The 25,700-nt window shown below is 52.0% G+C and overlaps 2 protein-coding genes across 2 annotated transcripts in view; both read left to right on the forward strand.

Annotated features, from left to right (window-relative positions):
* Window positions 1-10,117, forward strand: part of SLC25A1 (solute carrier family 25 member 1) — a 44,508-nt gene extending 34,391 nt beyond the window's left edge. The window contains exons 4-9 of the mRNA XM_032764682.2: window positions 684-822; window positions 2,338-2,422; window positions 3,098-3,202; window positions 4,074-4,189; window positions 5,177-5,250; window positions 6,715-10,117. Coding sequence (XP_032620573.1) covers window positions 684-822; window positions 2,338-2,422; window positions 3,098-3,202; window positions 4,074-4,189; window positions 5,177-5,250; window positions 6,715-6,829 — 634 coding nt within the window. The 3' untranslated portion in view covers window positions 6,830-10,117. The remainder of the gene's footprint in view (window positions 1-683; window positions 823-2,337; window positions 2,423-3,097; window positions 3,203-4,073; window positions 4,190-5,176; window positions 5,251-6,714) is intronic.
* Window positions 10,118-13,678: 3,561 nt separating this feature from the next.
* LOC116815933 (somatomedin-B and thrombospondin type-1 domain-containing protein-like) overlaps window positions 13,679-25,700 on the forward strand; it is a 35,015-nt gene continuing 22,993 nt past the window's right edge. Inside the window, exon 1 of the mRNA XM_032764734.1 lies at window positions 13,679-13,922. Coding sequence (XP_032620625.1) covers window positions 13,679-13,922 — 244 coding nt within the window. The remainder of the gene's footprint in view (window positions 13,923-25,700) is intronic.

The following is a 25,700-nucleotide window of genomic DNA, read 5'->3' on the forward strand; positions in this document are numbered from 1 at the left end:
AACCAATAGCTAATAGCTGTCAGCAGTACCAGCCTGCTCAGATGAGGGAGTCGGGTGCACTGCCACACCCCTTTCCCTGGCCTTTCTGGCTTACCATGTTTGCAGGTGCCTGCCTTCCCAGGGGAATAGTGTGTGGGCATCTGTGCTTCACCCCATGGGAGGGCATGAGATGGGTGTTTGGAGCCAAGGAGCTACAGAGAGGCTTGGCCAGGGAGTCACTTCCTGCGGCAGCCTCCTCTTCAGGTCCAGGCAAGGGGAAAGAAGAGTCAGTCCTATTCAGAGGGCTCCAAAGGCACCTTCCCCCTCCTGGGGGTCCCTGGCTCTCTCCCTCACAGCCAGAGTCACCTCAGCTTCTGCAGCCGTGGTGTGGCAGGAGGGAGTGCAACTAGTCTGCTCTGGATTGTGCTGCCCCCTAACCAGCCTCTGGGGGCACAGAAGTGCAGTTTGCCCCCCCCCTCCCCCAGCATCCCTGGTCTGTTCTCCCAGCTCCCCCCGGAGGTGATCCAAAGGCCAGACCCATGGCTCCATAGCGAGATGCCCATGGGGCATAGTGGGAGCTTCCAGCTGAGCTGGTTGGCCCAGCTGCACTAGAAGCTGGCTAGCCCTGGCCCCATCCCTGTGCCCAGCAGCTGTGTCTGCCCAGTCCGGTGGGGTTTGCATTGGCTGCCTTTCTCCCCGGCCAGGTTCGGCACGTTCGAGTTTCTCAGCAACCACATGAGAGATGAGAAGGGCAACCTGAACAGCAAGCGCGGGCTGCTGTGTGGCCTGGGAGCCGGGGTGGCCGAGGCCGTGGTGGTGGTATGTCCCATGGAGACCATAAAGGTACCTCTGATCCCTGGTCTGAGAATGAGTCACAGAATAGGGGGAGACCGGAGACGACTTTGGAGGGACGGGGGAAGCCAAGGAGGGAGCACCATTGCCCTGTGAGTGCCTCCTGCAGTCGGCCCCAGAGCTAGCCTGCTGGGTCTCTCTGTCTTGTTGGAGCAGGGTATTAACTCAGCACAGCCTCTGCTCTGCTCCCTGCCTGGCATCACACAGGGAGCTGTACTGTGCATTGGTGCTTCTGCCCAGATGAAATGTCCATGGGCTTCAGGTGCCCACTAGTGGTGAACGGACAGAGGTGCCGGGAAAGTCTGCATGTGGGTGTTTCCTCTCGTCTCTCCTGTTGGTGGGAAATGTTAGCAAGAGCTCAGACAGGATCTGGTTTTTCCTGGGGCCCATATCTCCTGCAGTGAATGGCGGCTCTTCTCTCCATGGCCAGCCTTTGTGGCCTGACCCCAGAATCTGTCCGGTATTAATGCAATGAAATAAACACTTAGCCACACCAATACACTTGCTGGCAGAAGTAAATGCAGCACGGTGCATGAAATACCTAGCCGAGGCTCCATGGTAGCAAAGGGCATTTTGCATCGTTGTTGCTTCCAATTCATTGCTAGGCTGCCCCATGCCATAAGGCCATTTCGCTATCTCTGCTCTTTCCCCTGTGTTATGCTCAGTTTTTTTCTCTCCTTGCTTTGTAACTCCCAGGCTCAGATTCAAAAATAATGAATGGCCTGGAAATCCTGTTCAGTTCTCAGTAAAATGTGTCCTTCTCAGTGATATCTGGACGCAAAAGCTTTCTACATAGTGTAACATGAGAGCCAGGGGCTGGGCAGGAAAACTGGCCTCTGCTTGCATGACTCTCTTCAGCGTAATCCTGAGAAGAGGCTGAGAGCTTTGAGCAGCAGCAGCAGGACTGGGACTCAGAAGTCTGTCCCCAGCTCTGCCACTGACTTTCTGTGTGACCCTGGGCACGTCCCTTCACTTCTCTGCTCCTCAAAGCTCCCATCTGCAAAGTGGGGATAAATAGATGGACCTTCCTTTTGCAAAGTGCTTAGAGATCCTTGGCTGAAAGCTGCTCGATAAGGTGAAGGGACTATTATTTACTGACATGATGTTGTTATGTGCTCTCATGGGTGACCAATAGGTCTTCCCATCCTGGGACTTCCAGATTCTCCCTTTCCAGGTGCCAACCCTTGTGTGTTCCAAGTATTCCAGACCTAGCTGCAGTCCTTTGTCCTAGATTGATCCATAGGCTGCATGGGTCCCTCCCCTTCCTGACTGCGTGTGGAGTGCATTAGCAAACACTTCCGCAGTTGCAGGTAAACTTCGGACAGGGGTTTTTGTTCCGCTCTGGAATGGTATTAGTAGGGTGCTGCCCCAGGTTAGCAAAGACCTTCGCTGCTGAATTCCTGAGCAGAGCACTGGGATGTTTGGGCTCCTATAGCTTGAGGGATGGGGGGTCTCTTCACACGCAGATTGGGCTTAACAACAAGCCCTAACCTTCTCTCTCCCCAGGTGAAGTTTATCCATGACCAGTGCTCCCCAAAACCGAAGTACCGCGGCTTCTTCCACGGCGTGCGGGAGATCATCCGCGAGCAGGGTGAGGGCCCTGGCGTGGCCTCCGCTCCGCGTTACCCTTGCATGCAGTGTGCAAGGTCCCGCAACGCTGGCACAGGGGGCTGGGTTGTGAACTGCCTCCTCCCACCAGAGCGGGAGACTGGTCTGTGAGTTGCCAAGGCAGCCAGCACTGTAGGGCCTCGAAAAACACTGGCTCCCAACTGTCCGCTTGTCCCTCAGGCGGTCTGGTTCTTGGGGGACTTTCCTTTCCCAGCCCAGACAGGGGAAAGCAGTGCGGCCCTGTCAGCATGTCCATGGGAGGCCAAACAACAGATGGTTCTAGCTTTCTGACGGGCCACCAAAGCCATGCAGAACCAGCCTCACCCCACTGCCAATGAGAGGAAATGCCTCTCTCCTCCCACCCCCGCTATTAAGAGGGCTTGTCGGGGTGGGATTCGAACCCATGCCTCTAGAGGAGACTGTGACCTGAAAGCAGCACCTTAGCCCACTCGGCCATCCTGACAGCAGGGCCAAGTGGGTGGGGCATGAGGAAGAGCTGGACTTTGTGCTGTGGGCCCCGCCGGGAGGCGGGTATGAATGGGGGAAAGGGGAGGTTGTGTTGTGGGCCACAAGAAGGCCTGGGGTCGGTGGTGTTCTTGGGGAGACCAGTGTCATGCTGCTTCCCTTCCTTGAACGCTGCCCCTTCTCCCTGCCGCAGGTCTGAAGGGAACCTACCAGGGTTTAACTGCTACTGTCCTCAAACAAGGATCAAACCAGGCCATTCGCTTCTTCGTCATGACGGCGCTCAGGAACTGGTACAAAGGTACCCACGCTGTGCCTCGCCCCCGCGTCTCCGAACTGGGCCCTGCCTCTTGCAGGTGGAGAGCCGCACAGCACAGTGACCTGCTGCCGCCAGGACAGGCTCTGGCTTCTCCAGCCTCAGCTGAGCTGCCTCCAAGTGAAACGCACCCACCACCAGTTTCTTGTGGGGTCACTTTGACAAGACTGAGGAAGGGCTCGGGGCAGGGCAGAGCTGGGGAGAAGGGAAGCCTGGGTTAAAAGCCCAGGGGGATGCAGACGGCGAGTAAGTGGGGACTCTAATGGGGTCTGTTCACAGCATCTCCTCCACTGTGCCCCTGCTTGCATCTGCCTGCTGCAGTATACACTTATCTCCTCCTGTGCACACTCAACACCCCTACCCCTGCCCACACACACTGGGCCCCTTTCAACAATCTTGTCAGAACTAAGCCAACAGGGGGCGCTTTCCCGCCCACTTGCCGCTCGGCCAGCCCTGGCCTAGGCTTGCACGTTCCCTGCATTACGACCTGTGGGGTCTGAGGGCTCTTGTTTGCTTTAAAATCTCCACAAATGACTCTTGGTGGCAAACAGGCGGCCTGGCCCCTCTGCTCACTGCGCACACCTGGAGACAGAGAGAGAGAGCATCTCTGACCCTCTTGGCCCCTCCCTCTTCTCCAGCTCCATTGGGGGCTCCCACTTGTGGGGCCTCCGTTCCTTTCACTGCCCCTCATTGTGCCCCCTGCCTGTTTGGGGCCTTTGCAGCTCTCACGTGCAGCGTCACTCAGTAACATCCCTGTGTGCTCCCACCTCTTGGTGCTCATGAGCTCTGTCCTTGTCTCTCTCTCCCCACTTTTTCCCTCTGCCTGCCCCCTTTGTGTCACTCTCCTTCTTCCCAGGGGATGATCCCAACAAGGTCATAAACCCCCTCATCACCGGGATATTTGGGGCCATTGCTGGAGCAGCTAGTGTCTTCGGCAACACCCCCCTGGATGTGGTGAAAACCAGAATGCAGGTACAGCATGTGGCCGTGTGGCTCCTGGGCTTCTGCTGAGACCCCTTAATTTGCCTCTGGGTGCTCCATGTCTACTGCTCTCATCTGGACCATAGCTGCTGGGCCAAGCGCCGAAATGGGGACATGGCTAAGTGCCCTACAGTGCCCTCCCGATGGAGGAGCAGGAGCTGGAACTGAGACTGCTCCCCACCAAGGCCCTGTCTGCCCTAGAGAATGACAGCTGGGTGCCTGGCCCGATGGGCGAGCGAGGCCCAGGGCAGCAGTGTGCCCACACTAGCCATGCTGTGGCTGTGGTCATGCTACCCATCTGGGAACCTGAGTAATGGCCAGCGATTCGCTCCTAGGCAGACCAGGTCCAGGGCTCCCCTGTGCTAGAGGAACTTGGCGTGTTCCTTTCCTGGCAGTCCCATAGCCCAGTGATGCTCAGACCTCAATGGTTCAGGAGCCAAATCAGCATTGCCCAAAAGAGCCACAGTCGTGTGAATTCATTGCGTCGTTTACCAGTTGTGTATTATTCTCACAGCAAAGTGACCGACCACGTATTATTGTTTTATCAGCTGCAATTGGTTAATCGCATAGTAAAAGCATCCTGATTGGTTAATAAATTGGCTAATAATTAAATCAGTGGTTTTAATAACATGGGCTGCAAAGAGCTGCAGAAGATGCATTAAAGAGCCACTTGTGGCTTGTGAGCCTCAGTCTGAGCATCACTGCCGTAGTATCCATCCAAAAACACCTGCAGTGGGGCATAGGCATGGCCACTGCTATTTGGGTTAGACCCTGTCTAAGCTCCATGCAGACCGCCTCGGGGCCAGGCTCCCGCACAATCAGGCTGGCGAGGATGGAGGTCAGTGCTGTGACTGCTCCAGCCCCAGAGCCCTTCCGGAGTCTCCCAGGACAGCGCCATGGCTTGTTGGAGCTGTGCTGGGAACTGTGGCATAGATCCTACCGTTACAGGTCTCTGACCTTTCTCTCTGTTTCCTCTAGGGGCTTGAAGCGCACAAGTACAAGAGCACCTGGGACTGCGCCTTCCAGATCATGAAATATGAAGGGCCCATCGCGTGAGTCTGGCATCTCATTTCATAGAATCATAGAATATCAGGGTTGGAAGGGACCTCAGGGGGTCATCTAGTCCAACCCCCTGCTCAGAGCAGGACCAATTCCCAACTAAATCATCCCAGCCAGGGCTTTGTCAAGCCTGACCTTAGAAACCTCTAAGGAAGGAGATTCCACCACCTCCCTAGGTAACCCATTCCAGTGCTTCACCACTCTCTGAGTGAAAAAGTTTTTCCTAATATCCACCCTACAACCTCCCCCACTGCAACTTGAGACCATTGCTCTTGTTCTGTCTTCAGGTACCACTGAGAACAGTCTAGATCCATTCTCTTTGGAACCCCTTTCAGGTAGTTGAAAGCAGCTATCGAATCCCCCGTCACTCTTCTCTTCTGCAGGCTAAACAATCCCAGTTCCCTCAGCCTCGCCTCATAAGTCATGTGCTCCAGCCTCTAATATTTTTGTTGCCGCCCCGCGGAACTCTTTCCAATTTTTCCACATCCTTCTTGTAGTGTGGGGCCCAAAACTGGACACACTACTCCAGATGAGGCCTCACCAATGCCAAGTAGAGGGGAATGATCATGTCCCTTGAACTGCTGGCAGTTGCTGGGTCCTGTCCAGCTCTAATTAGGACACAGAATGCCAGACCTAGCAATTTGAAGGTTTGGTTTCCATGCAAGGGGCTCAGGGCTGGGTGACTGTAGGGAAAGGGGGACAATCCCTCCCCTGCAGCTGAGTGCTGGCGAAGCAGTTCAGACACGTATGGTGAAATGGGGAACAGTGCCATAGGAGGCAAAGGGATCCATCACCGTCATGGTTGAAAGGCACCTTACAGTGGGATTTGCAGAAGGGGGAGCAGGTCACTGGCACATGAGAAGAGGGAGCCTGTCCCCTAGGCATAGGGGATGAGATTGGAAAGGCAAGGGTCTGGTGAATGGTAGGAGTAGCAGTGAGCCCTGGCTGTGAGAGGAGGAGGGGAGAGAGACTTGGATGGACTTTCTTAGCCTCTCTGCCCAGGCTCAGAGCCTCAGCTAGTGTAAAATCAGGGAAGCCAACGGTGACCTACCCCCCGAGGAGCTAGCCTGGAATCTGAAGAAGCGGGTGGTGTGGAGAGCGGATCCTGTGACAGGAGTGGGGCAGTTGGCCAGAAAGCCCTGACTGGCAATCTTAAAAGGTTGAGGTCTCTGAGTGGGGTTTGCCGGGTGAGAAGCAGCCTTTCCCCAAACCCCTTTCATTCCAGCAGAGACTGGGCTGGTCCCTGCTCGTGCAGAGTGTGAAGGTCGAGGGGGGTGGGAAGCTGAGCTGGAGAGCAGGATGATTCTCACAAAGTGTGGTTGCAGAGCATTGCCACCATATTATCCCAGGCTGTCTGCTCTGCCAGAGATCACTGGGAGCGGGTGGGCTAGGCCTGCTCCCTTGCCCAGGCTTGCATGGAGCTCTCTGCTTACCCATCACCTCTCCTCTCCTGGCAGGTTTTACAAGGGCACTGTGCCTCGTCTGGGCCGGGTCTGTCTGGATGTGGCCATCGTCTTTGTCATCTACGACGAAGTGGTCAAGGTCCTCAACAAGGTTTGGAAAACCGATTGAGCCTGCCCACAGCCCAGGGCAGCAGCACCGTCTCCTCCACCACCACGAGGCAACAGCTGGAGGAAGATGACCCACCCGGGAGGAATCATATGGACATTTCACCAGGAGCGGTGCCAAAGTTCAAGTCCCCCGCTTGTGTGAAAGCAGGGAGCTAGCCCTGTGCCCAGCCAGTCAGGCCCATATCAAACCCTGACCACCTTTATTTATAGGAACGAACTGTGGAGTAGTTTAAATTATTGATCATGTGCTAAAATGATGGTGGGGGGAGGGGAATCTATCTGCAAACTTTGCAAAGGCCGGCTCTGCCAGCCTGGGGGCGGAGGGGGTGGGGGAATAGGTCAGTGCCCAAAAGTGAGAAGAGAGGCCAGGATTCTCCAGCCAGATTAGAATTCAGTCCACATTTCCTTTTGCCTTTGAGAAAACGGAGCCAAGCTAGCCAAGGTTTCCACTGAGCTCACTGCCATCTCCCACCTCTCCCAGCAGGAGTCGCTGGCTGCAGGGGAGCGATTGCATGTCCCTGGCTATGGGGAGCTCGCTGCTACTCCAGTCCCATCCTATACCTGTAGGAGGTGCTCTAGGGAATGGCTGTGAGCTGCTCATGGCTAGTCCAGACCCAGTCTCGAGAAGCAGGGGTTGCTAGCAGGGATGGTGTGGGACCCCTGGCTGTGGGGGAGCTCCAGCAGCCTGTACCAGATCTGCCAAGTGCCTCAGTCACAGCATTTTCCAGTGGGAGTCACTAGGGCCAAAGAGGATTGTTCGTGAAGTGAGCTGTGTGACACACACTGGCCCTTTAGCCTCTAGTTTAAGCCAGAAAGCCGAGCGGAGGCCCCTTGGGGCAGGCAATGTTCCTGCCTCCTTGAGTCAGATAGCATGATCCAGACACACGCCTTCCTGTGGGAGCTTTGCCTGCCCAGCCAGCTCCACTGGAGGAGAGAGGAAATCCACCCTGTACCCCCTCCTGGGAGCACTAAGGGGCTTTGCTATGGAATCTGCAAGGAACCCAGTGCCCAGAACATGTCCTCTACCATCCCAGCCACTCACACAGGCTCCTGGCGATGCGGTAGAGACCCTGCACTGCACGGTGGTGCCTACATTTTCCTTTTCCTCGCTGAGGAAACTCATTCCCAGGGCATGAAATTCCAGCCTAGAGTGACCAGGTTCCTCACTCCTCTGACAGAGGCACCTTGTTTACATGTGAGAGGAGAGTGAGAAAGGTGAAGTGCTCGCCTGCCACTTGACCTCCTCTGATTAAACTGCCTCCTTCCACTCTGCCTCACCACCCCCACCCCCTCTGCTCGTACTCCAGTGCTGAGAGCCAGGCAAGTACCTAGCTAGACTAAATGAACTTCACATGTCGTTAACACTCGTACTGTATCCCCTAGGGGACAGTGACCCTGTCCTTGCCCAGTGCCAAGAGCTCATAATGGTTCCAGTGCAGATCTGTGCCAAAATCGTGTGTCTGTCTACAACAGTTATGCAGGGGTTTGTCTGTGTACTGTCAGTGACAAATGCAGCCTTAACACTATCGGATGCGCAGGCTAAGAAGGAAAGCACAGGAAAGAGTCACTTTCCGGCTCTCTGCTCACAAGCCATTGAGTTTTTTTTGTATTTGCAACTTGAATAAAATAAGGGCCTCGCTTTAGAACACACTTCGGAATGAAACCAGGATCTGTAAAGCCAGCAATCAACTCTTACGTGGGTGTGTGCGCCAACGCGCGTGTGCTCACACCCTGATGCGTATAATATTGCATTTACAATCGTTCTACAGTAACAGTCCCTGGCAGCCCACAGCGATCTCACTGTAGCATCTGCAGCCCCGATTGTACCAGGCTGACTAGGCAGTGGTTACCACGCTTGCAGCCGAGGCAGATGCTTAGTTTTCGTTCCTGCTAATATTTTAGAGTCCAAGGGTTTCTTTTCAAGCTGACTTGAGTAAAATGTGTTAGTGTTGCGCTTGCAGCTGCATGCTGGAGTGACTCTTGCCATTTTCAAGGCCAAATGGGGGCGGTCGGGCGAGCACCCCGACAATAAACCAAAGTTGCCTGTTAACAAAGTCTCCATTGCTCTGTGTGGGTCAAAGGCAGCCCTGGGTCTGTTGCAATTTAAGCCTTTTGCTCGCATCCCTTCAGCCACTGAGGGTCCCCCACCCTTGCGTTCTGGATGAGCAAAGAGATCCAGGAGGGGGCCCCAGGCCTCAAATCACTGGTGAATGCATTTTGCCAATGCAGCTAGCTACACTGCAGCGACACGGGAATGATGCTGTGTTCTGTTACACTGGCTGCAGATCATTTGACACATTAGCCCATGTATGCTGCAGTCTGCTTTACCAAGTATCTCCCCTCCTAATTCCAGGGTACTTACCCTGGGATTGCAGTGGTAGCCATTAGGGTCTGAAAAGGCTGGGAACTCTTTCTCCCCCCCACCCCCCTTTTGTGTTTACCATCCAATTCAGTCCATTGCCTCAGCACTGTGCTGATAAGGGAATGAGATTTGATGTCCTGTCTGGTCCCTGACTCTTCTCAATCTGCTGCGGAAGCATCCAAGAATGAGATTCTGAATGACTAAAAACTAAACTGGACTGTTTCTTGGGCTCACGAGAAACGTCCAAGGTGCTGATCCTGTAAAATCCTTGCTCAGGTGAGTAGATCCCGTGACTATGGTGCTGCTACTGAGGGGATCTGAAAGCCAAGTTGGGTTCTTCATGCCTCCTGACTTCACTGATAGGAGCAAAGATTGTGCCCTAAATCCAATACAATGAAAATCAGAGCGTGGGGGTGAGTGCTGACTGGAAGAGGAGGACATTTGGGAAAGGCCCTTCTTACTGGAGACTAGTTAGGGTCTTCTCCCGCAGGACCAATGAATTATTTCCTGTGTTGCTTCTTTGGCTTCTTCAGGCCTCAGAGGAACTGCTGCCTTTGGGCTAGAAAGAGACACTACCAAACAGCTGCCTAGTGCAGGGCTGAGAACTGCTGCCGCCGGGATCCCCTTGGGAGGGGGAGCCACTGTTTCTTTAGTCACATGCTGTAGGGCAGACTGTCTACCTGGAGTGACATTTTATGGGTGCGGGCCATTGCCTGACACCCATCCCTTGGGGTAGGTGCCAGAGCCAGGAGAAAGCTCAGCATAGGAGTGTGTGCACTGTGTTGTCTCTTTGCCTCTGCCTTGGCAGAGTCTGTGCTCTGCTCTCCGCAAGGCTGTCTCTTCTACACGTGTTGTCAGCCCCTGCTGCTTTCTCAGGTTTTACTGCATTCAGAGATTATGTAATAAACTGAAACCTGCTGCAAGCTGGATGTGTGTCTCTTCTTTCTTTTCTGGTGTCTGTGTATCGCTTTTTTGTCATGGATGCCTCTGAATCACATGGCATCAAAGCACTGGTTAATTTCAAGAATGGAGTATGTGTAGTATCAAAGTTCAGAATTCAAGGGAATTCTCTTAATGAGCACCCCCTGATGGAGCGGGAAACATGCTGATTAAGTAGTCTGGTGTTCTGATCAGAGTGCCATGCTGCAGCCAGCTGCTGTACTGTTGAACACTCACTTTTATCTGGGGAATCACTAGACACGGTACCAGTTAGCTAACCGAAGGGCTAATGCCTTCGGCAGCTGGAGCAGAGCAGGGATGCGGTATGAAGTGAACAAAGGCACCGTGGTGAATGTGATGCTTACTGCAGCTGGCTGTTCTTCCAAGAGATGCCAATTACCCCCAGAAGTTTGCGGGAGAGACACAGCCGTCTCTCTGCTGCTGTGTGCATCTTGAAGAGCCCAGATCTGAAATATTCCAGTGTACTAGGTCATAGTTTTGGCGTGGGTACAAACTCTTGTAAGGTAAAACAGAGTGGAATCCAGGGAAGTGCTGCTCTGCCAAGTGTATACAAATGGATGTGGCGGGGGGGGGGGGGGGGCAGGGAATCCATTTTGTTTATAAATGTTTCCCCCCGCCCAAACAGGCCAGCCCTACAAACCCCCCTGGGGATCTGAAAGTGGAGCTGGGTTCTATCTATCTTAGTGCATCACCTACAGTAAAGACTCTACGGGACAATTTTTATCACTATTGCAGCCCCACGTACTCCAAATATACAGGAGTTACGTTATCCAGGGGACTGCCTAAGTTCTTTGTGGCTTTGAAATCCTGCCTGATCTTGTAGTTTCAGACTCGGGTTCCCTCTTGGCCAAAGGGAAGAAAGCATCTTGGCTTGTCAGGTGCCTGAGCTGCCTTGTGTTGAGTGATGCAAGTTCGCAGGACAGTGTGCCCTTTCTTTAGTTGTACGGTGCTGGCCTGCTCCTGTTTTTAATTGTCGGCAAGTCAAGCTTTCCAGACATGGGGTTCAAAGCACCTAGCTTTTCTCAGTTCGGAACTTGGTTTCTGCCTTTGCTTTGGGAATAGCTGAGAGCTGGCCTAGGCTGCATTTGAAATCCTAGGCAGTGGTCTCTGACAGTGGAAAACAATATGACCAAGGAAACTGCTGAATGGGCCCCACACGACTTTCCAGCTGCTGAGCAGAGATGCACGTACCAGTACCAGACAGCACCTCACTAAGCTTCTCAGGTCTGGGGCTGGTCCCTAAACCTTGATGGTGCAGGAGCTATTCTTGTTCTGCTAGGGTTTAACAAGCAGCAGGAGGGACCTGACTCAACCCCCAGGCTTGCAGTTAGGAACCCATGTAAGGGTCTGAGTGCTGAAATCGTTGCCCTCTGAACAGCAGGGCAGCTTGGGAGGAACATACAGGCCCAGAGCCTGAACCCATTGCCATTGCAACATACAAGTAACTTCTCACTGCTTCTTAATGGCCCTGAGCCAGGCCTTTGGCTGTATTAAATCACATTTTGTCTGAATGGGGCTGGCTTACCAAGTGACTCAGATTGCTTTGTATAACTGCCTGTCATTTTTTACCATTCTGGTAACATTTATCATCCACAAACTTTATCAGCAGTGATTTTATATTTACTTCCAGGTCACTGATTAAAATGTTGAATAGTGGTGGGCCTAGTACCAGTCCCTGAGGAACCCCAATAGAAACACCCCCATTCAATGATGATTCCCCATTGACAACTATGTTTTGAGGTCAGTCAGTCAGTCAGTCTTAATCCATTGAATGAGTGCTTGATTAATAGTGCATAGCAGGCATTTTTAAATCCGAATAGCATGCAAACACCTTACAAAATTGTACATTACATCCCTGCAGTTACCTTTATCACCCACCTTTGTTATCTCATTGGCCTAGTTTTATGGAAAATATGTGAGCAAAGCCTCCTTACTGGCCAAAACAGTCAAGCTTGGGTGTCAAACAATGGGCTCCTAGCTCCATATTTAGGCACCTCAGTGAAAGCGGCTTGATTTTCTGAAGTGCTCAGCCCTCCAAATCCAATTGAAGCCAAGGAGGGGTGCAAATGCTCAACACCTGGGAAATCTGGGCCAGTTTATTCAGGGACTTATGGATTTAGGAACTGATTATTTTAGGTACCTAGTTTTGAAAGTGTGGGCCAAAGTTGTTTATTCTCATGTGACCTCTGCACTTGAAACGCTGCACCTGTAGTGATTCAGTGTCGATACTTCCTACAGTGATGGGAGAGGTTTCTCTGGGATGTAGGAAATCCACCTCCCCATGAGGCAGTGACTAGCTGGAGGCAGGATTGGCGCTTCCATTTAGGTGACCTAGGTAATCGTCTAGGGTGCCAGAATTTGGGGGGGTGGCAATTTGGCAGTGGGGGGTCCTTCTGCGCTCCGGGTCTTCAGCGGCAATTCTGCGGCAGGTCCTTCACTTGCTCCAGGACCCACCGCTGAAGTGCCCTGAAGACCAGGAGCGCGGAAGGACACCTGCCTAGGGCTCCAAAAACCCTGGCGCCGCTCCTGGCTGGAGGGAGGTATCAGAGGGGGAGCCGTGTTAGTCTGGATCTGTAAAAGCAGCAAAGCATCCTGTGGCACCTTGTAGAGCTGGGGTCGGCAACCTTTCAGAAGTGCTGTGCTGAGTCTTCATTTATTCACTCTGATTTAAGGTTTCGCGTGCCAGAAATACATTTTAATGTTTTTTAGAAGGTCTCTTTCTATAAGTCTATAATATAGAACTAAACTATTGTTGTATGTAAAGTAAATAAGGTTTTTAAAATGTTTAAGAAGCTTCATTTAAAATTTAAATTAAAGTGGAGAGCCCTCCCCGGAGCAGTGGCCAGGGCCCAGGCAGTGTGAGTGCCACTGAAAATCAACTCGTGTGCCGCCTTCGGCACAGGTGCTATAAGTTGCCTACTCCTGTTATAGACTAACAGAGGTATTGGAGCATGAGCTTTCCTGGGTGAATACCCACTTCAGCCAATGTATGAGGGAGGGAAGAATTCTTCTGTTTCCAACTGCTGTCTGCACCAGCCACTCAGTGGCCTTAAATGCCTCACTTAGGGCAGTCGATTTTTCACAGCCCTCAGCCATGGCACTGGCTTACCTGTTTTAGGGCAGACCAGGCCTTAGCCACTGACTGGCTTCTTCCCCTCCCCCCCTTTTTTAATTAATTCCTTTGCTCCCTGGCTCAGAGGCCGTGAGTCAGAGGCGAGCTCCTGCCCCGGCAGACCTGTGCAAGGTGGGGGCCGTGCTGGCTTAAAGACCCGGGAGCAACCTTCGCCCTGGGCTTGTGGCAGGTAGGGGAGAAAGTGTTTCCCTTGATGCCGGCAAGGGCGGGCAGCGCGGGGGCTGGCGCCGGGGGATCGCGTTGCTCCTATAAAGGCCAGTCCAGAGCGCGAGAGCGTTGTCACATAACGGGCTGAGCCGGCCGGGCTAGCGGCCCAGCATGCGGCGGCCGGCGGTGGTCGCCATTCCCTCTGGGACGGGCGGCCGCGGGCAGCGCTGAGCGCCCGCGGGGTGGGCATGGAGGGGCAGCGCTGGCGTGGCCCGGGCTGCTGGCTGCTCTGCTGGGGCTGGCTCCTGGCGGCCGGGCACCTGCGGGGGGCAGAGGCGGGCTGTGGCCGGCGGGGGAGCCCCCGCTGCTGCCCCGGGCGCAATAACGCGTGCGCCGACCTCAGCGGGCCCCGGGCCCCCTGCTACTGCGACACTCACTGCGAGAAGACGGGCGACTGCTGCGAGGATTACCCCGGCGTGTGCCAGCGAGCGGGTGAGTGCCGGGCTGGGAGGGGATCCGGAGTGACTCTGGAGTGACTCCGCCGGAGCTGGGGGGCGAACGGCTCCGCAGTGGGGAGCTGCGAGGCCGGTCCCTGGACGGGCTAGTTCGGGTTCAGCCGGGCTGGGCTGGCAGCCCTGTTAGCAGCACCGCGCTGTGCACATTGCGGAGGCGGGGGGTAAAGGGAGCCGGTTTTTCAGTGGGGCTTCCCAGCCCTTTTTTGCCAGCTGTTTCTGCCGGGCGTCGGCTTCCTGTGGGCCCGATCCTGCCGCCGGCTGAAGTCGGTAGCTCCGCTCCCACTGGAGCCGGCCGTGCCCCTCATTCCTCTCTTCTTCGTGCCTAGGGCCGTGGGGGAGTCACCGGGCAGCGGCTTGGTGTCTGCGCCCCCCCAAGGCGATGTCTCCTGGGCTCTGCTGAACAGATCCGACGGGGACACTAGCAGGTGTGAACGAGAGGGTCCAGCTTTCAGAGTTAGGGCCTGGGCTTGTGCCCCCGATGGTGACAGTCTGTCCCCGGGCGCTGGTGGGAGATGTGGTGTGGCCCAAGGCAGGAGGTGCGGGTAAAGGCCAGGTGAAGAATCTGCCTATTAGGAAAGGCCGGGGGAGATAGAAAGTTCTGGGGTCTCTTGCTGGGGTGACGGTTCGGATAGACACTCGTGGCACATACAGCAGTGCTCCCCCAAGCCCGAGGCTGCATTCCCCCAAGCCCGAGGCTGAGCTGAGGCTGACTCTAGCTGGAACTGGACTTGGTGCAATGAAATATATCGGGACTTGGAGACTGCCCTCTATCCCAGCTCACTCTGAGCAGGTCCCACTGTAGTGGGGCGTCTCTGGGGCTGGGGTGAGAGGAACTCCCTGGGGGTTCTGGCTGCATTTGATGGCACTGTTCTGTTGACCTGAGGACGGATGGACCCTGAGCACAGGTGACAATGTTGCACAGTGTCCAGGAGACTTGAGAGGGATTTGGGGCAGGGAGAGAGAATGTCTCAGGCTCGTTACACCAGTTTGAAGGCTGCCAAGATCATGGTTAAATAGCAACACCTTGGATAGCAGGGACCAGAGTCTTAACCCTAAACCTGTTAGATACGTGCTGGCATAGCCGGAGGTGTGACCTGCTGCCCTTTCTCATGTAAGTAGCGCCCCGTTGGTTTGCTCACAGGAGTAAGGGCAGCAGAACCCAGCCCCAGGAAGGTGACAGCCTGGGCGGCTGCTCTGTCCTTGTAGATGTGTTGGAGGAAGAGAGATGCTTTGATTCTTCACTCACTCCGGTGTAAACCAGGACTAATTCTGCATCGGAGTCAATGGCCTCACACTGGCATGAGAGCAGAGTGGAGATCAATGAGACTGTGTGAGGGAAAGAGAATGAATGAACGGGGGTGCGGGAACTTTTTGTGTTCATTGAATTAAGCACAGTGGGATTCTAAACTGAACTGCAGGATGAGGCTATTGTTGGGGGTTTGAAAAGATCTATCTGGGGCTGAAGTTCAAGCTATTTTCTCTTGTCAGAGACTCACCAACAATAGTCTTTCTCTGTGACCTTTTCAATGACTGAACTGGCCAATGGCTTTCTTGGTGTTGTAACCAAAGAGCAGGAGAGACTCTAGGTTTGTTTTTTTTTTGAAGTCCTGGATTGAGCAGAGTAGCCTGCACCTGCCAGCAGCTCTTTGGTGATAGGTGCTAACATTCCCGTTATAGCATAGATGCATCTGTGTGTGTAACACGTATGGTGAGCATGCACGTGCATTGTAGTGTTGGGGTACCTGAATCTGTGTAAAGTATTCGCTTAGCCACCACAATCTGCCTGTGTGCTTATCCTCCCCTTGCCCTGGTGATGTAGGAAGTGCTGTTCTCTCCAGATTAGAGGCACATAGGGTAAAACTTGAGAAGTGACTGAGTGACCTAGGAGCCTAAACCACTTTTGAAAATTGGACTTAGTAATTGAGGTGCTTTTGAAAATGTGACCCCAAGAGATGAAGTGACTTGCCCAGGGTCACACTGCAAGTCTGTGGTAGAATCCTCCATGTCTCCAGAGTCCATGGCTAGCTCCCCAACCACTGGACCCTCCTGCCTGTCATCCTAATGAAGGAGATGAGACCACATCATCTTGAAAACCCAGCAGTTCTGTAATGCAGCCAGAGCCTTCACGCAGCAGTGCCCTGGACTGGTGGGAGACAGCACCACGTTGCAGAAGAATCCCTTGTTTCATTTTCCACTCCCACTCTCAAACAGCCCCATCTGCAGTCAAGCGAATGGGGAAGGGCAATCCGTTCCCGTGAGGAGAACATGTATCACTCCACAGATTCCTGCAATAAGATGAACTGTGCCTTGCCTTCCTGTGTCTGTCCTGTACAGGAGTGCAGCTCTGGGTCTGATTTCACACACCTGTGTGTGCATACTGTAAGACCGCGTAGCTACAAGTACCAAGGGAGCTGTATGCTCAGAGTTGCATGTCTTGTGAGCAGCCTAGCTGGGAGAACAGTGGGATTAACGCATGGTGTGTGGTTTAGGGGAAGGAAAGGGAGCTAATGGTGTGCGTTAAAACTGGAATGTCAGCGCAGTCTTCCAGGCTTAACTCCAGAATCTGCTGGTTTTCCTTGGTCGGAATGAGACTCTCTTAGAGCCATATAGCCTCAAATGCACCTTGGGCATTGCTGCCTATTTAAAAAAATCTGGCTCTTGCCTCTTGTTGCCTCAGCACCATGTAGAGTTTGTGTCCTAGGGGCTGTGGTGATGTTGTCTCATGGAGGTAAGGGCTCTGCTTTTGTAACTCATTTGAGGCTTTGCTGTGGGTATCTGGGTGATCTGGGCTCTTTGGCACTCCGTTGTGGGCGTCGAGACCTTGCTAGCTGCCAGGTGTCACTCCCGGTGGTGTCTGCTGAAGGGCAGTTGGATGAGGAACTGGGGGTGACTGAGGCACAAGCTTCAGGAGAATCAATTGGTCTTGACAATTGACTGTTGAAGAGCAGAATTGGTCAGTGTCTGTGACAGACTGGGGGAGGGTGCACTGCACGGTGAGTGGATGTGGAGAATAGGAAAAGCGCCCCCCGCGCCATTTCTGTGGCTGCCTCTGGTCTTTCTGCTTTTGGCCAGAAAACCCATGACTCTGAGAATCTTGATCAGGACAATGATGTCCTGGAAATCTTACAAGAGAGCCTTTTGTCAGGACACTGTGTTACATTTTCCAAACTACAGAAATTGGGAGAAGCACCAGGCTTCCGGGTGTTTATCTGAAGTGAACAAGAACATGGGACTTGCTAGATTGGAGCAGACCAGCAACCCACCCAGCCTGGTATCTGATCACTGACTGTAGCCAGCACCAACTGCCTCAGAAGAAGGTGCCAGCAGCCCTGCAGAAGGCAGGGATGGGATAACCTCTCAATGCCGTTCACGCATTTTGGTCTTGTCTTTATCTGGTCTAATATGAAGCCAGGCTCTTGGAGGATATTGACCAGCACAAGTTTACTCCATCCAGCAAGTTGTCTTCATTTGTGAACTGCTGTAGCGTTTTGGGTGCTGTGTCCCAGATTGGCTGACATGCCCAGTGGTAGCCTGTAGCCATGGATAGCACCTGTTACAGGAGGATTGGGTTCCTGCTCTGACAGTATACATCCAGAACAGCTCCATCCAGTTCCTTTGGCCTGATCCTCCATTCTTTGTCCCTTATCTCTTTAGCAGTTCCAGACTTTGTTTGGGTAGGACGGTTCCCACATGAAACCATAACATCGTCTTTGCCAAACCGAGACAGCTGCTTGCTGGGGCCTTTCGGTGCTTGGAATGCTGCTTGTTTGGGCTCTTAAGGAAAGGTCACTCACAATGACGGCAACATGTTGTTGTTGGCACAGGTCTAGAGTCCAGACGTTGAGGGTTTGGCTGTACTCATACGCAGATGTTTCTTTTCATAGGTTTCCCAGAGCCCTGGAGTTTACAGAGAGGACACCACTCCTAATGCTGAGGGGATTCACAATGGATTACATTGACCTCCACTAAATTGGGACCTCGTCTTTACCTTTTTGCCTTTGACATGCTGGACGGGTTCTTGAATCACTTTCTATATGGAGTTGCTAGTCCACAGTTCTGCATTTGCATGTGTAATGACTAGGAGCAATTCTTCCATGCACGGTTTTTACGTTGCTCTTTGGAATATCCCTAAGCCCTTTCGTTTTTAGTTTAAACTGATTTTTACTGAAAAAATCCTGGGTTTTACAAAAAGTATTACTCGTTTTTTTTTCTGATTTCCACCTTACTTTTGTATCATTTAAATATAACAAATAACTTTGTTTTTATTAGGAAAATACAATCCATTGCATGAGATCCACGTATTATGACAATACATTAGTCTGTCTGTTGATGTAAGGCTATGTATTAATCTAGAAGATGCACACAATAAACAAACAGGCACGCAAGCTCCGAAGTGCGTGCACGTCTGAATGTCCTGCTGAATCTCAGTCCCACCGAGTACACGTTTCAAGCTGTTAGCAGATAATGGGTTAAAGATCTGATCCGTGAAAATGGGAAGAAAACAGTCTGTCTCAGAATAGGTTTCAGAGCATCAGGAAGCATTCAAAAGGTTTTTTAAAAAACAAATGAGGAAAGGATGCAGTTGGGTGTATGTGCCGCAAATAGTGTGGCCCAGTTATTAAATGTAAATATTTATAGGCAAATAGTTCTAAATCTAAACAGTTTACCAAATGAAAAGTTTTATCTGGGGATTAGAGATGTATTGTTCTCTTAAACTCAGAGGTGGTGGTGATGTGTTTTGAGTTCTGTTTTAATTCTGCAGCTAACCACATTGAATTCCATTCATCAAAGCATTGCTCTACTGAATACTCTTCCCTCCCCTCGTCCTTCCATCTGCCAAAATAAACTGGAGCCTGGGGTCTGAGAACTTCCCCCCTCACTGGCTTTGAAGCCCAAGCTCTAGCCTGAGCCTACCCTGTTCTTTTTAGTCCCATAGTGCAAGCCCAAGTCAGTTGACCGAGGCTCTGAGACGGGCCCCTACAGATGTTTCTTGGCGGTGCAGACCCACTGGCACGCTACTTCATGGTGCACAGATGTCAGGACACTTGTTGCAGTCTCCCTGGCTTAACTGAAGAATGAACTAGGAAGCGGAAAGCTCTAGCATCAATAAATAAGATAACATCCTAAATGACTGCAATGTGAACGTCCCCTACCTCTTCCTTTCTCCCAAGCCCACTTGCATAGCGAGAGCTGAGCGAGGATTTCTTGCTCTGGAGCAGTGCCTGAAGGCAAGAACAGATGTCTGCAATGTGCCAGCCGCTGGGAAGGGGGATCCTCATCTCCCCACTGTGGAAATGAGAACAAACACAGGGACGACCTGCTGCAAAGTGAAACTTGTGCTGCAGGTCTGAAGAGCTGCCGGCAATTAGAAGTTCTTTCTGTCTGTTCCTCCTTCTGTGACATCACTTGCTCTTGATGATGCTTATTCTCTCTCCATGTTTCACAGCTGTATAAAGAGCCTGAGCTCACTTTGCAGTTGGCTTGGGTGGGACCAAAGATGGTAGAAGGTCTGCTGGAGGCAGGCAGGCCCTGTGGTTGGGGAATGTCTAATGTCTAAGGAGCCACCAGTTAGATGCTCCAACGTGACAGATTGACCAGGTGGCTGACAGCCCCAGGATGAGGGCTCCAGCTGACTCAAATGTTTCATGTTCCAAACAAATTTAAAAAACCCAACCCTGGCCACATCCACGTTGCTGTCTTCTTGGGCCATGAGCATTTGAACCCTAATGTGTCCTTCATGCCGTGCTTTGTGGTGGTCAGTCATGCTCTTCCCACGAAGGACAGCCTGGTGCTGTTCAATTGGCATGGAAGGCAGCTGATCCAGAGTGAGATAAATACTGAGAATGTCAGGTCTGGGCACCACGAGAAGGCCCAGGATGCTCCAGAGTTCAAAAGGCAAGAATAGGTCCCAAGCCAGAAGCTCCTGGTTGCAATCTGCAGGTTTATGCTGAATGGTGTGTGTGCCCAAGGGCGGAGAAGCAGCATTCCACTCCCGTGGCCACATAAAGGGCTGCAGCAGGCAGATGCTGCAAATTCTCCAGGTGGCTGGGCTGAGAGTTGGAATCTCTGGAGGGTGGAGGTGAATGTGTCCTCACAATCAGATGTGGGGCTGCCTGGAGTGACAAAGGCACGGATGGTGGTAGGGCCCATAGCTAGAATAAGTCAAGGGCACTTCCACTAGCTGCTCCCCTCTGGGTGTGTGTGTGTGAGGCTATGGGGAGCAGTGAGGCATAGGCTTAGCGCCATATTGAAGAGCTACTCAAGGAAGTTCACCTTTCATATGGTGTGGAATGCCTCTGGGTATCCAGGGAGCCTGGCCAGGAGTTCAGAATCATCCCCCACCAATGCTACCTGCTACTTTTGGGTCCCGCTGCTGAAACCTGATATTCCAGCCTGCCCCACTCAACTGTGGAAATCCTCCTCCCCACAACCTGCCTTCTTTCCCAAGACCCACCCTCCCGACCGCTCCTCCCCTCCCTAGCCCATCCATGGTCTCTGCAGAGCTGGTGAATGGCATTCAGTGGGATAGCAGCTGGGTTCTCACACACGGTTCCTATGTTGACACGGACGTTGTCAAATGTGGAACAGGCAGTTTGGGCAAACGCTGTCTCTCCCCTTCCCCCAAATGAAGTGAATGTGGGGAACAGTGTGAGAGAAGGAAGAAATGCACTCGACGTGGAGGGGAATTGTTGTGAGGAGTTTGCTACAGTTGCTTCTGATTCCAAATGCATCAAATTAGGTGCAAACAGAGACTGACGTGTCCATTCCTGTGCCACCTGGATTCTGAGGGGCATATAGGTGTTAACAAGGGGGGTAAATATTAGAAAGATGGGGTGTGATTCTCTCCCTCTGGCCCCCATGAAGCCTACAGGAGCTGTGTGATCCTCAGCCTGCACAGTATTTTGACCAGTGTGTCCAAGTCTGGGTGAGGGTGGGAGGGATTTGTGTGCTGAGTTCCTATGAGGGAAGCTACATTTGTGGTTCGCTGGATAGAAGTGTCAGGGTGGAGAGGAGACTTTAGTTCGTCCCCCAACTGGAAGTAAAGAGCCGCTGCTGCTTTCTTCCCTTATACCCCACAATGAACTTACACTGTCAGCCAAGTCCTTTTCCGTTCCTTGGGCACACCAGAACGGGAGCAGAGGGAACAGCGCTGAAGCCCAGCTGGTCCTGGCGCTGTGGGTATTTCTGAGCAAACCTGTGTGATGACGGGTGCGCTGGGTGTGTGATCTGACCTGGCGTGGGTGATGTTAGCGGGGGCAGGTGTGATGGAATAAATATGGTTGTTGGTGGGGGTCTCACACCTCATTCATGCCTTGCAGTGGTCCCTCTTCTGTCGCAGTCCCAGTGGTCTGATGAGCAGAGACCAGAACTGTGCCAGGCCTTGGGCAGGGAATATGATCTGCCTGGAGGCTGGACCTGTCAGTCTTTGGGATTTAGGGTGACCAGATGTCCTGATTTTTATAGGGACAGTCCCGATATTTGGGGGCTTTTTCCTATATAGGCTCCTATTACCCCTCCACTCACTGTCCTGATTTTTCACACTTGCTGTCTGGTCAGCCTAGTGGGATTTAAACAGAAGCCTGCAGAGGTGAATGGTTAATGCAGCGTTTTGTGGTGATGCACAACTCCCCCTCCCCCCACTGCAAAGGGGAACCCCCCCCCCACACGCATGCAAAGCTGTCAGGGAGGTGGAGCAAGTGCCGATTCCGGGCATGTCAGTCACTGTGCTCATGGGAGACAACAGTGCCAATAAGCCCTCCCTATTCTTCAGAGAGATTAGCCCAGTCACAACTCAGCTCAATTACAGAGCAATGGCCTCTGCCCAAGAATAAAAGAGTCAGGAAACTGTGAACAATGTAACCACACCTTGTTGGTTTAGAAACAGATTTGCTGTCAGAAGGTTTGGAGAGTTCAGCTGTGAGCCGCTGAGCTTGGGGCTCCGCTGGTTTCAGGGAAACCCTCCCCTTGGCGGAGAGGGAGAGCTCCTGGAAATGCTCCTGAGGCTGAGGGCCTCCTATCTCAGGAGAGACCCCTCTGCTTGAGTGGACCCCCAGTGAAGTCATTGGGGCACTGTACAGGCTTAAGATGCTAGATAATCCCATTGCAAGACTGAGGTCTAAGTCCACAGCACCCCCCTTAAAAGGAAGTTTGTGGTGGGCTCCTCCTTTGGAGGAGGAGCTGGGAAGTCTCTGATCAATGTGCTGGGAGAAGTAGCGAGTTGTCCACTCATCATGACACCAGCCCCGCTCGATGCAAGTCAGCAATAAGCTCCTAGGGTGTTGGATTCGCTCTGACTCTGCAACTCTTCCTCTACATCTCAGTGTTTGAGAAGAATGGGGAATGGGTTCTGTTCCTGGGTGGGCGGGTAGGATTGACTGGCCTGACAGGGTCCTGGGGGGATGTGGGTGCAGCTGGAACACCATACAGTAATTCCATTGCAGGCCCCAGAGTGAGTGCATCCCCTTCCCTTTTGGAAAGGAAAGGTTCCCAAAGCGATTCGGGTGGAAATGAAGCCAGGAGAGGTGGTTTTCCAGCAGTCACAACAGCCAAGCGCTGTCAGGGCCTGTCTCCCTGCTCTGGGCATTGTGATGTGACACGCAGGGTCAGGTGGTGTGGCTGTATTGTAATGCCACTCTCTCAAGTTTGGCTCAGCCACCCCATCATCCTGATGGAGGGATGGCCTGGCCAAGCCTGAATGGTACTGCGACCCCATGCACCAGCTTGCAACACCCAGAGCAAGGAACCAGACTCAGCCCTGCAGGACAGGAGCTGCTGCTTCCAGGTGTGGGGCAAACTCATTCTCCAGCGTTCTCTCTTCTCCACCCTTCCCCTCCCTCCGGGGGCCTCCGCTCTGCGCCAGGCCAGGATTAGAGTTGTGGTGCCAGGGCAGGTGGTTGATGCCATCTCGGGGGGGGGGGGGGGGCGGGGGGGGTGTGCCCCCCCGGGGGGGGGGGGGGGCGCGAGGAGGAGGGCACTCATTGAATAGTTGCTCCACTACTGTGTTAGTTTACTGATGATATGCAGGTATGGTAACACGTAAAATTAGCAGGCCAGTGGGTATAATTGAAGGTGGCACCATTGTGTCCCCCAACCCTCTGTCTGGCTCCACCACTGCTTATCCATAGGACACTGTGCTCTCTCTAAGTAAGCAGTCATGGCAGCATAGGCCGTTCACCACAAGTCAGTTCCTAAGAGCCCTCCCTTGCTACTGGTAGAGACCATATGTTAAATTGTTTTCCTCAGACTTCTGTCCAGCTGTAAAGATTGTTAGGAACCCCTTTAACCTGCAGATGAGTCAGGTATCTAAGCACCTGGGCTTTTATTTGCCATTGGGGGTCACCTGTTTTGATAAGTAAAATGATACCAAATCAAGATGGTGGGGGAGAGGGAGGTTTGCTATGCTCATTGCACAGTTCACCTAATGGGTGTTTTTGCACCTGTCCATCTCAAGGCTCCAGATGAACCAGAGTAACATCTGTGTTTGCTCAGGATGGTCATTTTATACATTTGTACAGCACCTAGCACGATGCGACTCTGACCGCTTTGGCCTCCAGACACTCCCGTGGTATAAATGTTTTATGATGATCATTTAATGAAGTTGCATTGGTAGGGCCTGACTTGGACAAATGCTTGCATACAACTGCATGTGTGAAGATGCCCAATTAGAGTGCACAGTTCTCATGGAAAGTGGGTGCAAGCTGAGTGTTTATAATTGCAAAGGGACATTCATGTATCTAGCCATTCTCTTGCAGGTGCCTAATATGTGCGTGTATATTAGAAATACACCCTTGCTAACATGATATCACCAGCCTTGATACTCGTGATAACCTCTCATACAATCAGATGGTCTTAGAAAGCCATTTCTTGAATTGTTAACTTAACTTTTTGATTGGCAAAGTTCAAAGGTCAAACAATGGCTCTTTAATCTTAAAGGGTTTTTAAGGGTTTAAACTCACTCGTGTGTGATTTTTAAAAATGGGCAGTTAATTGCCGGTTAGTTGGAATTGAGATTCAAGACTTCGTGAGTAGGCACAAGTAATTCCCATGTTCAAGCGAGCAGAATAAAGACCAATTCTCAGACTGTGGAAGTGTTTTACAAGTGAGATGGCTAGTTGCTATTAATCGCTTAAAATGAGCATCAGCAAGTGGTAAACAGAGAGCTGACTCCAAAGTGAGAGCATGTTTCAAAATTACTGTTCCAGGCTTTGGCAAACAGGCCGAAAATGTCAGAGAAAGGACAGGGAGGAGGGGAGAGAGGGAGGATTCTTGCTCTGTAATACAGATATTTTCATAACGTCTGATTATGGGCTTTATGCAACTGCCTTTATCTTGGTTTGGCACGAATGGATGAATCTCTAGGATTAGAGTTAATATGAACTAGTACTTCTGGATTGGGGATATGTTCTGGTCTCCTTGCATCTTGTTACAATCAGAGGGAATTTGGGTGACTTGAGTTACCTGTTTGTTGTCACATCTGTACATCCATCCACATTACTTTTTGCAACATTCTGTGTGCCTGCCTGTTTTCTAACACACGAGATTGACTGAACCACAGAACTCTAGGAAGCCTACCCAGGGCTCCCCAGAGGATTCAGGGGGCCCTGGGGCAAAGCAATTTCGGGGGCTCCTTCCATTTAAAAAAAAAAAAAGTTGCAATGCTATAGAATACTATATTCTCATGGGGGTCCCTGCGCAGCCTGGGGCAAATGGCCCCACTTGCCCACCCACCCCCACCCCGGGTGGCCATGAGCCTATCCATAACCATTCCATCGCCTCTTCAATGTTTAATGTTGTAACTAGCATTTCATTCAGCTATCGTTTGATACATTATCCTCATTAACATTTGTGATGATACAGGTGTCATTGAATGTCTGCTTCAGCACTGTCATGAGTGTTTGACAGTTAGCAGGAGATACAGTTCGTCTATTGTTCATCTGCTGCATACCAGTTTCATGCTGCAGGTTGTCTGGAACCATCCAAACGCACCACGCTTGCTTAATTCAAAGTTTCTGCAGATTGGGAGACAAATTCTCTGCTAGGGTAAATGGGCACAACTGAACTGAAATCAGTGGAGCATGGCACTGTGCCCACTTATGCCTGCAGAGAATCAGATGCAGTTTTTAATGCAATAAACAACTACAAATACAGGGCTTGAGTCACCACCATAGTTTTACACACAGGTAGTTCAGCTGCATTCACAGGGAAAACTGAAGTAATGCGGCACTGAGTTAGGCCTATTCTCTCTCCCTAAAATCAGTGCCCCTAACCCCAAGCATTCAAAACCATGAGTCAGCCTCCCCCCCACCATGAGATTATTAGAAATAACAGCATTTGGGTTCTTTTTATTTGCCTTCTGGCATCGTATCCTGCCAGGGTCACATTTTCAAGCTTTCCTTTGCAGCCATGAGGATTAGATGATGATGTTGTCTCTTTTTTTTGTAACGAAAGTTGCTATTCTCATTTGATCACAGGACTCCAGGTGCTGGGGCTTTCAGAAAAGCCCCAGATATGAGACTTGAGGGTAAAATCATGAGAGCTGGTAACACTGTATTTTAAACCTTTCCCTCCTCCCAGTTGCATGATAGATCTGAATTTAGGAGGCTCCTGTGCTGTAGGGGCTGTGTAAATATAGTACATCTATTCTCATAGTAGACTGTGTTTATTGCTGACTGCCCCCTGGGCCTTGCTGCATTGTGTGAGACTATCTCAGGATTTCTGGTTCTCCTGCTACCCCTGGTGCTGCTGCCAGGTCACA

Source organism: Chelonoidis abingdonii, chromosome 22, assembly GCF_003597395.2.
Source record: "Chelonoidis abingdonii isolate Lonesome George chromosome 22, CheloAbing_2.0, whole genome shotgun sequence".
In the NCBI taxonomy this organism is placed as follows: domain Eukaryota; kingdom Metazoa; phylum Chordata; order Testudines; family Testudinidae; genus Chelonoidis; species Chelonoidis abingdonii.